The sequence below is a fragment of the Carassius auratus genome, unplaced genomic scaffold (assembly GCF_003368295.1).
Source record: "Carassius auratus strain Wakin unplaced genomic scaffold, ASM336829v1 scaf_tig00029140, whole genome shotgun sequence".
Lineage (NCBI taxonomy): Eukaryota > Metazoa > Chordata > Actinopteri > Cypriniformes > Cyprinidae > Carassius > Carassius auratus.
Window position 1 is genome coordinate 1 of NW_020525740.1, and position 13,218 is coordinate 13,218.

Here is a 13,218-nt window from a genome sequence, read left to right on the forward strand (position 1 = left end):
CAATGACATCATAAAATAATTCACTGTTGACAAGTTAACATTTAAGTACAATGCACATTTATGTAAGACGTCCACAGAATGTAATGTCATTTACATTCCAACATTTGTCCTTTAGGACAGTCTCTGACCATACCCCTGGAGCAATTTTAGGGACAAGCGCTGTTGCAAATGTCCACCTTTAAAGTATGAACATAATTTATCCACACAAAGACCCACATACACACACACATTAGTCAAAAATCTTCAGAAAAAATAAATTACACATCTTGATGCATAGAAAGAACAAAAAAAAGTTTACAGGAAGTGATCCTTTGGGTTTGCAGAGAGAGACGGTAACCAGGTCACTGAAATATAACTTTTGGCCACCCAGACTTGAACTTTCCGTAACACAAAGTTTACACATAATGTTTTTTGTTTGTTTGTGTTTCCTACAATGTTGATATGTAATGCATGGTAGTGGACACTGCAGTTATCCTCATATATCCACTCTGTTATGATTATTAAATTGAAAAATCCAAAATGTTTCAATTGCATTACATTATTTGGATTAACGTTACACGTAAAAATAGATAACATTTTAAAATAGTTTTGAAACAATGACCAGCTTTGTTAAAGTCAAGCATTATCAGTTAGGAGTTTTAACTATTATAGAACACTGTACTAAATCTATTAATAGTTATTGATCGCTTAAATATCAGTGCAGTTATAATACATAGGTCTGCATATTTTACGTAACTTTAGTAACAATAGCCTACCTGCTTATAGTCTTCAGTGTCCGTAATCTGCAGCGTAAATGTATTGCAGAAATATTTAGCACAAAAGGGTAACAGACACAATAAAGATGTAATTTATCTGTGCTGCTAATGCTGTCTTAACGTGCTCTTGGAATAATCGTAAATATGAGTTTTGAAGGTAAAAAATTGCACATGAATGTCCTCCCATTTTCAAACTTGAATGCAATGAGCTTGTAATCATGATTTAACTACGTCAAGACTAAAACATCAACCGCCAAGATACTGCACTTTTTCGCAACTTGTAATACGTTGTACAAGTCTAAACTTACCCCTTCAAACTCCTCTTTCTTGACGCTGAAAAGCCTTGGGAAGTTGACGTCGTCTTTTTTTTTTTTTTTTTTTTTTTTGGTGGGGGGGGGGGGGGATTCGCAGCGTGGTTTACCCCATGACATTAAATAAACCAATCAAAAGGCTCTGGAGGTTTGTACAGCCCACTTGGAGCTGAAGTCCCACCCATTTGGAGCTGACCCGCCCATTTGGAGCTGGCTCCGACCTCCGTTATATACTATCTCGCATGGTCTGTGTATACAGAGTGGATGGAACGTGCCCGCAATCAGTGATAACAGGCAGTGACTCGAGGAGTTGACATTTAACAGAGGCTGCTCTGTCTGACATCATTCATTCAACTGGCGTGGGAGCCGAGAATTAAAGACAGCTAAAGGGATTCTGACATGCACTTTCAGAAATGTGAGTACGTTTCTTTCGTTTATTAAGAGAATTCATACAGCAGAAAGTGATGGGGAATAGGCTATAAATTGGCTTTATGGAATGGTTGGAGTAAAAAAGACAGAAATAGCAGACTTTCTCAGGGAAAAAAAGGTAGGGCTACAAAGGTTATGTGTGTACACTTGAAGTGGGATACTAATACCTATTCATCTACTAATATGCACCTTTTATGGGTAAATAATATGAAAATATACCGACTCAGTTACAGCTTTAGTATGCTTATCTTTGTGTGTGTGTGTATGAGAGAGAGAGAGAGAGAGAATGACTGCCATTAGTAAGTGTCCGGGTTAAAGGACTTCCTACTAATAAACATAAGCGTTTAATAAGTCATTTAACTAAATACACAAAGGCTTTTAAATACAAGTATTTTGCTGGAGACAGCATATGCGATGCTACCTTCATCTTTCGCTGTTTACATGTTTTCTACATGACGTAAGCTCGGTGATATGTAACCGTTTAAAATAGACTTAACTCATTTGAATAAAGGATCCCCCCAGCATGTCAGTCACTGAGTTCATTTTAACAGCTATTTGGACAAACCCATTAATAACTCCTCCCTGTTCAACTTTCATTTCCCGTTTTTAATGGGTGTGCGGTCTCATTTTTATAGAGAGAAGCTTGTGAAAATGAAGAAAATGTAGTCGACTTCAAAGCTCAAGTTTCAAATACTGGTAAAAACTGTCATGTGGAATATGCCAGGGTGTTTATGGATAAAGTGCCATCTAAGGTTTTTGTAATGCGTAAATAGATTTACTGTGTCTAGTGTCATATAACGGAGCGAGAGCTACGGAATCCCCGCGACGCGACACCCCACGCGCGTGACTCACTGGCCAGGGATTTCCGTCTTTGCAATTACAAGATAGAGGTGTGAGGGTATCCCAGCAGCTAAAGCCCACTCTTTCGGACATTTTAACCATACAAGATCAATCTTGTGTATCTGTGAACGTTTGACCTTTGAAACTTTTGCGAGTGGTAGAAGCATTCGATAGCCTGCTTACAGAATATGAAGGTCAGGTGTTTTCTACCTCTTAAACTACCTCGTTTGGTGGTTGTTGTTCTAACACATTTTTAACGTCTCTCAAACTTTGATATAACACCCCCCACATTAATCTCTTAAAACTAAAATGTTGTGTAGAAATCGTTTAAATACATATTGTGACATTTTGGTGTCTATAAAGATATTATACCCATTGTTTTAACTCCAGCTTTTTTCTTAATTTTTTTTTTTTTTTTGAGTCAGTTATACACAACCACATGTAACGTACAGGGCTGAGCAGCAGATTGTCTTTACTTTTAACTTTCTGAGTCAGCTTTAAAAAAGTGAGACTGAGAAATGGAGGAATGAAAATAACATGGAATGGAGAACAAACAAGAGAGATAAGGAAAGGAATGATCCCCTCAAGGTTATGCCCAGTGGAATTTCCATCTTCCTCTTTTCAATCCCCTTTATCATAAGAATTAGGTTTTGCTGAAACCAGTTACTTTTCCTGTAAAGGGATATGTTTGAAAGAAATATCTGTGCATAAAGAAGTAGTTCAATAAATGTCTATATTAGAGCTGTTTTATTCCTAGTGGCTAGATGCAGTATTGCAATGTAGCTGTGACCTTTGCAGCTGATTTCAGCTCATTACTGCCACTCTGTGAAAAGTTAGGCAAGCATCAAATCTTACTCTGAATCAGTAGTATCTGTTCAGCCTCTGATGGGCCCCTGCAAAGGACGCACGTCACCGATGCAGGAAGAAGATGTGGTTTGCCACGAAGAGCGTAACGGAGAAAAGGAAATAGTTATAGAAAGCGTGCTGTGAGAACCGTCTCCATAGACGCAGGGTTTCTGATAAAGACAGGTAGATGTGACCTCACCACCTCTTTTCCAAATGGAATACCTTCCTCACGGGGTGAGAGGATGAGAATTATGCTCCTTCGGTGGAAATGTATTTCTTATCTCACGTTTGGGGTCAAGATTTGTGAAGACACTTTCTTTCCCTCTGCTCTAGAATACGTAACTGATGCCCACTGGAAACCTCCGATATTTGCATTCTTGTCTCGTCTCTTTTGGTGACTAACATGAAGAAAATACTTTTTAAGTCATACCAATACCTGTTATTAAAAACGGCCCTGGGGAAATTACATTACTGGAGGAATCAGATTTACTTGAAAACAACAACAATTTATGTGCATCCAGCAAGATATGTCGAATGGTTATATGATGTATGGTTCACTTGACTTGAACGCTTAAAAAGTTATTGTAAAACAAGTGGTTTTAATAGAAATGTCCAATTTCTATAGGCAGATCTACAATACCCTTTCGTCATTACTTCTAGTAAATAAAGTTCCATCATTATATTATGGTTATATAAATCGCCTCTTATTCTTACCAAGGCTTCATTTATTTGATCAAACATACAGTAAAAACATATCGTGTTGTGTTATTGTCATATTGCGAAATAAAATAAGTAATACAGTAAAGTAACAGTAATTTATTCCTGTGATGACAAAGTAGAATTTTCAGCACAATTACTCATTTTCAGTATCACATGATCCTTCAGAATACATATGCTGATTTGGTGCTCAAGAAAAAATTCTTATTTGTTATTCATTATTACATTTTTTCAAGATGAGCTAGAAAGTTTTGAGCAGAAAGTTCAAAAGAACAGAATTTACTTTACTTTTATTTGCTGAAATATTAAACGTTTGAATGGTATAGGCTGTATCATATAACAGCGTTTGAACAGAAAATATATTATCCTAAATATAACGATGGTTTTTTCATGTGTCCACAGCACAGAAGGAAAAGGCGTGTTACCCTCTGCCCACAGTGAAGAAACTCCTGGAGCAGAAGAGAAAGAGAGAGACCTCCTCAGCACCTCCCTCCTGCTCTACAGCATCTTACACAGCTGGTGGTGCTGCATCTGTCCCAGTGAGTCAAATTATCATATTTCTACATATGCATGTCTTGAGGTTGACATGAACAACTTTAATCATCCCCTAAAATGTTTCCAACAGGTTTTAGCATCAGTACAATCTCCTACTGCAGGTGAGTCTGGGGGTGTTGCTTATAAAATGGGTCTTCGGTGACGATTAGATTTCCTTTTACATCTAAAAAAAATGTACCTTTCCTTTGCAGGAGCCAGTGCAAGCTACACAGACATGGGAGCAGTTAGATATGACCGATGGGAAGTTCCCAGCATTCATCAGGCACATTCCTCCCTACAGCATTGCAGCCCATTCACATTCATGTCTGGTTCCTCCGTCACACCAAACTTTACTCAGACCGGACAGACGCTTGCCACTGGCTACAGCCCTCAGCAGATGCAAGACTGCCAGGATGCCCAGACAACACAGCAATATGTAAGAGCTCTATAAGTATTTTGTTCTGAATGATTATTGAAGGTTTCAAAATTGAAGGAGTTTGACCATATTATGGATGGAAATAAAAGCAATCTATTCTCTGTTCTCACAGTCTATAACAGAGTGCCCTGTAACTGCAGCTGGGACTAATTTGGCTGGGGCTGTCTCCATTCAGAGCCCCGGCTTGTGTTGGCCATCTGAATCCAGAGCAGAGGATCACACGAGCCCATACCTACTCCAAGAGTTCAGGTCCCAGATGGATATGGTCAAGCTGCAGGAGGCCAGAGTCTTCCTCCAGAACATGGATTACAGTAGAACCACCTGGCAGGATGATGACGGGGACACGTAAGTCAGAAAATAAGATCAAAATGTTTTTAAAAAATATATATATTATGCTAACCAAGGCTGCAAAAATAGTCAAAATAGTCTATTTTAATTGTGATGATGCCAAGCTGAATTTATTCCAGTCTTCATTGTCACATGAACCTTCTGAAATCATTGTATTATGCGCATGTGGTGCTCAAGAAACATATTTTTTATCATCACCTATAATTTAGACCAGTGGTTTTCAACCTGTGGTCCGCGGTGGTATTGCAGGTGGGCCGCAAATTACTATTAAAATAAATAATATTGTTAATATATGTAAAAATGTCTAAGTCGTAACTTAATAACATCATTTCATATAATTAAATAACAAAAAAATAAATATTAAACTGTAACCATGCTTCCACTATTCAAGCTCGCTGATTGGTTTAAGAATAAACCACCAATTTATCTTAGATATTTTTGCTGCATATGCTACAGAACAACAGCAGTTGTACCAAGGGGTGCCAGCCCGAGTTATTTTCTGTTCATTGTCAGTTCATTCAATAAAGACAGTTAACAATCTAGCTTCTGAGTACTAAGCTATTAACCCAACGGTAGCGGGGTCATCACTGACACGTGCGAGGGTGAGAGGCTTTGAGGACGAGGGCGTTCTGGTGCAGGTTAACAGGTTAATTTTTTTGTAGTGGGCCGTACAAACATATGTGCTTGGTTGTGTGGGCCGCAAGTTGAAAAAGGTTGGGAACCACTGATTTAGACTATTTGAATGGAGAAGTGGCCATCATGCAAGTTGTTCCGATCACAACAAACTCAAGCAGAAACATGTGCCTTGTTGCTAGAAGATGCGTGACAAATGAAAACAACGTGTTCTAAAACCAGCTGCAAATACGGCCTATCAAACATTTTTGTTATCCTCCGACTGAATGGAATCAGCATACACTATGTGATTTTCTATGGAATATTTTAACTCAACTCAAATCTGCAGACTGCCCTGTTTAAACGAGTGCATTTTAGTTTTTAAACGGCATTTTAAAATTAAAACGGTGCTCAACTACACTTGCGTTTTTACTGCATTTACTGCAGTCCAAACTACACAGTAGAAGACGCATGTCACATGACCATTCATGCAGGTACAACCAGATAGCTATATATAGACATCTATGGGTACAACAATAAGCATTATATTATTGTTTAATGTTATTGTCGTCAAGAATACGCAGAGCGATTGTGGACAGCAATGCCATCGTTTTCAAAAGTCTCAGTTTTGGTCCGTTTGCACTGGAACACAACCCCCACGTTTTCAAACTAAAACGGGCTGCAGCGTTTTCGAAAGTCTCCATTTTTAAGGGTCAGAAAGGCCGGAGTTGTATAAACAACAGTAGTAACCGGAGCAAACTTTATACGTTTTAAAACGAAAACAAGTCCCCCGCCCTTTTAAAATCCATTTGTAGTTGCTTATGGACCCCCGGGCCAGGCCGTACCACCTCTTCTGCCCCTGACTATCTGATGTTCTCTGCGGACATCGTTCTAAGCTCAGGGCTGATGAAAGGGTGTGGCTCAAATCAAAAAAATTCTACTGATCTTAATGTGTATCAATCACTCCTCTTTTCCTTCTCTGCTAATGTCTCCACTGTTAAAAGGCCATACAATCATAACAAAATTAACAATCTGTCAAACTCTCACATCAAACTCAAAACATTTTCCTACCTCCTCCTCCCCCCCCTCCTTCATCAACTCTAACAACTGACGACAATCAACTGACTTTCTCAGAACACATTGCTAAAACAGTCAGGTCCTTCCAGCCAGTTCTATCAAACTTTCACAATTTATCCAGAACGCGGCAGCAAGATTCATTTTTAATGAACCGAAAAGAATACACATCACACCTCTGTTTATCAATTTGCACTGGCTTCCAAAATTAAGGCAAAACTACCACTGGCTCTGCACCCCTTTACCTAAATTCATTATTTCTTACTTATGTGCCCTCTAGAAGCTTGCGTTCTGCAAGTGAATGTCGCTTGATGGTGCCATCCCAAAGAAGCACAAAGTCACTTTTACGGACTTTAAATTAAATGTTCCCTCCTGGTGGAATGACCTCCCCAACTCAATCCAAGCAGCTGAATCCTTAGCCATCTTCATGAATCGGCTTAAAACACATCTCTTCCATCTTTATTTGACCCTCTATTTGACTTTAACACTCACTATTCTAATTCTATTCTTTAAAAAAATGCCCCTTTTAGACTTGCACCCAATTTATTTAAAGGTTGTTTTCTTTAAAAAAAAGAAAAAGAAAGAAAGAAAGAAAAGAAACTAACACTAGCTTCTCTAATCTTTTTGTATTCTATCTATTTGTTTTCTTTTTTATTTATTATACAATTAATGAAAGCAAAAAAGGCCTCTAACAGTAGCTTGCTCTATTTTATTCTAACTCTAACCTTTACTATAATTTTATTTTATTTTATTATAAAAAAATTTTATTATATGATTTTTTTTAAACCTTGCTACATGTACTGCATTAAGCTGACTGAGACTTGTTATAGCACTTGAATATTTTTGCTCTATTGTTGATTTTGATTGGTTCCATAGTCCTCATTTGTAAGTCACTTTGGATAAAAGTGTTTGCTAAACGGCTAAATGTAAATGTAACATGCACTAGTGTAAACGTAGCCCACATTCGGCTACTAGCGTTGTACAGACTGTAAATCAGCTGAAAATCGGGGCAAAAATCATGTAGAAAAATCATCAACTATTCTTTCTGTTTGTTTTTTAAATACTTTATATGTGGACACTTACTGGTAAATATATTAAAATGATATGTGTGTGTTTGTGTTCGTGTGTAACTTTTTAACTTCTTGGTTACACAACTTGAAAACCATAGAATCATCAAATTTCTACTTTTATTATAATTGTATTAAATTATCATTTTTTTAAAAGTCGAATTATTTTATATGTACTTCTTACTGTATTTATGTACAGTAAATCACTCAGTTAATGGATCAGCAGATTACCACATCATTAGGTGTTTTACCAGAGGGGTCCTCCAGGGTCTTGTGTGTTGCTTAGCTAATGAAGCCACAGTTTGAGCGTAAATCCTATGGAAATGTGACAAAAAACTGAAATGGTTATTAACCTGTTAGCTGTCACTCATGTTTTTGAAGATAGACTTGAACGTGCATGATACAAACCTAAATTTTTGTAATTCATGACTGAAAACATTTTGTAACATGATTTTGATGTACCATTTACATGGTAATGAAAGGTCTGATTTTAAAATGGGTTTTGAAGGATGAATTTTGAGATTTTATGTTTTCAAGTGATATATAACTTCTGATGATTTCTAAAATGTGATAGAGAAAAAGGCAACGAGGAAGTCTTTTTTTTAAACAAAGGTCAAAGCTCCTTTTGTAATGTAGATTTCTGAGGGTGCACTCTTGTCATAAATTCATCTATTACTTTTGCTACATAATGTTTAACAGACCTTTCCAACGATATATAGTTTGTCAAGATTAGATTAGATTTGATTGTAAAACAGTATAGTCAACGTAGGCGTCCCGTATACGGGACGGGGTGACATTTAACAGGTTAAACAGCTCTGCACTGTAAACGAAAACTGAAACTCTGTTCTTACTCTCTGTTAGCATTCTACACATCTATACTGCGAAAGGCCTGAGGGAATATGCTTTTGCTGCTGCAGAGAAACTTTGTGAACTGGGGAAGTTGGACTCTAAAGAACACAAGGGCAAGGTGAATATGACAACAATCTGATTCAAGATGTACCAGGGAGATTATTATTAATGCACTCACTGACTTTCTGTTCTCTTGAAACCCAGAGTGCTTTGCTGGTGGCTGTAACTGCCAGTCAGCCAGATATAGTCCAGGACCTACTCTCTCTAGGTGCGGACATAAGCATCTGTGACATCAATGGTCAAACTGCACTTCATCTGGCTGCCACCTATGGTTTCCCCCGTGTCATGCAGGTGAGAGACCACCCATTTGCAAACCATTTAAAATCATAAAAGCATGCTTCTAAACTTCTATGTTCTAGGTTTTACTCTTTGCTGGACTGCGAGTGGACCTGGAAGCTCGTAATTTTGAAGGTATAGACCTTAACATACAGTGGTGTTCCATTAGCAGTTACAGTGACATCTGAGGAGACAATAATAAACAGCCCCTCTTGCTTCTGCCTGTTTTTTGTAGGCCTGACCCCTCTGCACTGTGCAGTGATCTCTCACTGTGCCACGATAAAGGCCATAAACGCCTGCTCTTCATCCTCAACATGGTTGGCTGATGACGGTCTACAGACTCAAGCAGAAGATAAACTGGTGTGCTTGCGGCTTCTTATAAATTCTGGAGCTTCAGTTCTCAGCCAGGTACTCTGTTTTATGGCTTTTTAATCCAGTTTTTATCAATCCAGTTTAATCCAAATGATGATAAGGTAATGTGTTAATTATTGCTGAAGTACTCTTTGGTGGAGAAACTGATGGTGCAGGGACCTCCATTAAATAATATTATTAAAAGTCTGGCCCATAATAACATGAGTAAAGTGGCATATTAAAGCCAATAAAATAATCACTATTGATGTATAGAAATGTAAAGCTTAGGGTTTGCATTAATTTTATCCCCTATGCTCCCCTCAGTAAAAACAGTAATATTTTAAAATTTTATTACAATTTAAAACAAGCTGTTTTTTTTCTTCTGTTTTTTAATACCATTTAAACTGTAAAATGTTATTTATTTCAGCAGTCATTACTCCAGTCTTCAGTGTCACAAAAGCTTTCAGAAATCATTCTACTATGCTGATTTGGCGCTCAAAAAACATGATGATTACAATTGTGCTGCTTAATATTTTTGTGCAAATATAAAAACAAAAAAATCAGGATTATTTAAATAATAGAAAGTTAAAAAGATTTATTTTGTAATCTTTTGTAAGGTTATAAATATTATTGTCAATTTATTGTCACTGTTGATTGGTTTTAATGAATTATTGCCAAAAATAAGTATTCATTTATTGAATCTTATTGACTCCAAGTACGTAGCACACAAATCACAGAAACTGATATTTCCAAATTGTAGTAGACATTTCAGTTGAATAGGAAAAGATGTATTATTTCCCAAATGTTCCTTTCAGTCTGACAGATAAACAACTGATTTTGTCATTGTTCCATACAGAGCGGTTTCGTTTTGAGGCTGCCGCTGATTCATGCCACAAAACTCTGATGTTGCTTCCGTTTCACTTTGTTGACTGGTGTGCCTCTGTCTTTTTCAGGAAATCAAAAGCAACAAGACAGTTCTTCACCTGGCAGTGAAGGAGGGGAATATCCATCTCGTGCGCTTCCTCCTCAACCTCCAACTCTCCAATATGCAGGCGTTCATCAATATGAAAGTGAGAGACATATGATGATGACATTGTATTGACTTTCATATCCATTCAAAACCATACTCAATTAATATCACACTTGCCTCGTGCCGCAGGTAATAACAGGTGTGGTGAAATTTTGACAAACAGCGTTATTGTGGGTGTGAACGAGAAGTTGTTGTAGAGTGACTTACATTTTAGAAACAATATTGAAGTTTCAAATGAAGCCAAAGCTAATTTAACGTCTGCATGTCTCCATTAGAGCAACACGCAGTAACTACATTTTGTTACTCAGTGGATGACTAAATATAAACAAATCTATTAATCGAATGGATCAATAGTTCCCAGCATGACTCACTTATGAGAACAGTCGCCTGTTTTTGATTCACTCATAAATCTTTTTTGGTTATCAACCAGTGTTTTCGAACGAATCGGTTGAGTGTATGATTCACTTTTAAAGGCAACCCACTTGTTTAATTCCAGAATTAATCAGAGATTTTTGTTCTAAGTGAACAGCCGATGATTTACTCATAAATACAATCATCTGTTACATCGACAAACAGAATGTATCAGTGTTTTTGAACATATTGGTTGAGTGAACAGTTCAGTGATTCCCTTCTATAGACAGCCCCTTATTTCGTTGCTGAATGAATCAGAGTTTTTTCTTTTTTCCCAGCGACTTACTCATAAATCCTTGTGTTTGTATTAATTATTTTTTTAAGTCACTTGTCATCTACTGTGTAAACTGCAGAAAGGGTCACTAAAAAGTAGCACGGCTAATATAAAGACTAACAGCCTGTCTGAAACACGCAAACACAGACAGGACACATGGACGAGCAGACTGGAACTAACTGCTGTATAATGTGATGTAATCATTACTATATTTATCCCATCCTCTAATGAACTCTAGGACATTACTTGGAATCAGAGTGGACATGATTCTCTATGTCTGTCTCCTCTCAGGCTCACGGACACACTGCCCTGCACATGGCCGCGGGGCTACATGGAAACCCCTTCCAGGAGGAACTGATCCGGCTGCTGCTGAGCCGTGGTGCTGATCCCAGCATCCGCAACCTGGAGAACGACCAGCCCGCTCATTTGCTGCAGAGCGGAGACACAGGAGAGAAAGTGAGAGGCTTTTCTTTATTAACAGCCAGTCTGCCGGTTGTGTGAAAGACTAGCACACAAAACATCCTCTTGTACAGTCTCTAGACTCTTTTTTACAGCATGGGAAGAAAAGAACTGATTACACAGCAGCTGACGCATCCTTTTCACTCTCTCGCTCTCTCTCCCTCAGCTCAAGCTCATCTTGAAGAAGAAAAGTGCCTCCTCTAGGCGACGGTTTACATCCTTACAGGACCAAGAGTGACTAGGAATGATTTTTAGTCCCAGCGTATCCCACTTTCTCCAATAGAGATGCAGTCATCTGGATCAAATAACAGAATGCGCTTGAAACATTCATTCTGAAAAACGGTCCACCATCAAAATGTGGATAAAATCTATTTAGAGAATTTGAGATCAGGAAGAGCCTAAAAACACAATCTCTGGAGTACAGTGGGGTTATCTTTAATGTCCTTTTATGGGGATTTTCACACATTGCATCATTTTAGTATGACAGTATATTTTCTGAAGGATCGTTCATTGATTCTTTACCATAAAGCTGCTTCCCAGTTTATTTAAAGATGAAAACACATTTTAGAGTGTTCATGAATAGTGATTTCAGTGAAATCGTCACAAGGACTGGCAGTACCAGTCGAGTTTCCACCTTCAATTATAAACCATATTGGTTTGCATACGTGAGCAGCCGAGCTCTTTTTTAACTCACTGTATCAGTGGGATATTCTTTAATTGTTTTGATATGTATTTATATAGCTTTTGATTGGTATGCATTGCATATGTTGCTCTGTGCTCATGTTACTTTCACTCAGGGGGAAAGATCAGTTATTTATTTGATTGTTTTATATAATTGACATCAGTTCTCTATGTAATGCACTTTTCTCAGCAGCACACTTGATATCATAGTTGTCCTTACAGGAGATGTGTCATCCAGCCATGCATGTGAATGTGTTCATTTGGTGAGTCATATATGAGGGAGTGAAATGTCAGGGGCTTCTGAGGTGAGAAGCTAGTTTTGTCATCTAGACCTGTCAGAATCAAGATGTCAGAATCATTCATATGATTTAACGATGTTATTTCGTTGGAATAGAATGAATGGAAATATTTGTCTTTGGGGATAGAGTCCATCTTGTATCAAGATTTCAGATGTTGGAGGATGTTGTTGTTGTTGTTGAGTCAGTTATACGCATGATTCACCTTGTCGAAGTGCACAGTCCCCCTGGAAATTCAAATGAGGGAAAACACACGCTCATGGCACTTTCTTGTAAAACAAAGAGAGGTCTGTGGATTTATGAGAATTAATTTGAGAACAAAGTGCAAACTGCCTTCTGTAGAATTCATTTTATGAAACTTTGCTCATTGTTTTAGTGTATATCACAAACACTCAATGAATGAAACCTTCTGACTAAACCAAATTCTGTGAGTATATAAAGTAGCATTAAAATCTGCTTGATTGTATGTACGTTTTATATATATATATATATATATATATATGTATATATATATATATATATATATATATGTATATATATATATCTATCTATATATATATAT

The 13,218-nt window shown here is 37.5% G+C and overlaps 1 protein-coding gene across 2 annotated transcripts; it reads left to right on the plus strand.

Annotated features, from left to right (window-relative positions):
* Positions 1-1,357: 1,357 nt before the first annotated feature.
* On the plus strand, positions 1,358-13,122 carry LOC113079750 (NF-kappa-B inhibitor delta). Of its 2 annotated transcripts, none has more exons than XM_026251955.1 (12): positions 1,358-1,481; positions 4,301-4,437; positions 4,524-4,554; positions 4,645-4,868; positions 4,981-5,213; positions 8,831-8,936; positions 9,023-9,169; positions 9,238-9,289; positions 9,390-9,562; positions 10,459-10,575; positions 11,512-11,676; positions 11,846-13,122. In XM_026251955.1, the coding sequence occupies exons 1-12, from the start codon at positions 1,466-1,468 to the stop codon at positions 11,915-11,917; spliced, it is 1,473 nt and encodes a 490-aa protein (XP_026107740.1). In that variant the 5' UTR covers positions 1,358-1,465; the 3' UTR covers positions 11,918-13,122. The 2 variants fall into 2 exon arrangements, with proteins under 2 accessions (XP_026107740.1, XP_026107741.1); XM_026251956.1 differs by having other exon boundaries at positions 1,377-1,481; positions 4,306-4,437.
* The last annotated feature ends 96 nt before the right edge of the window (positions 13,123-13,218 follow it).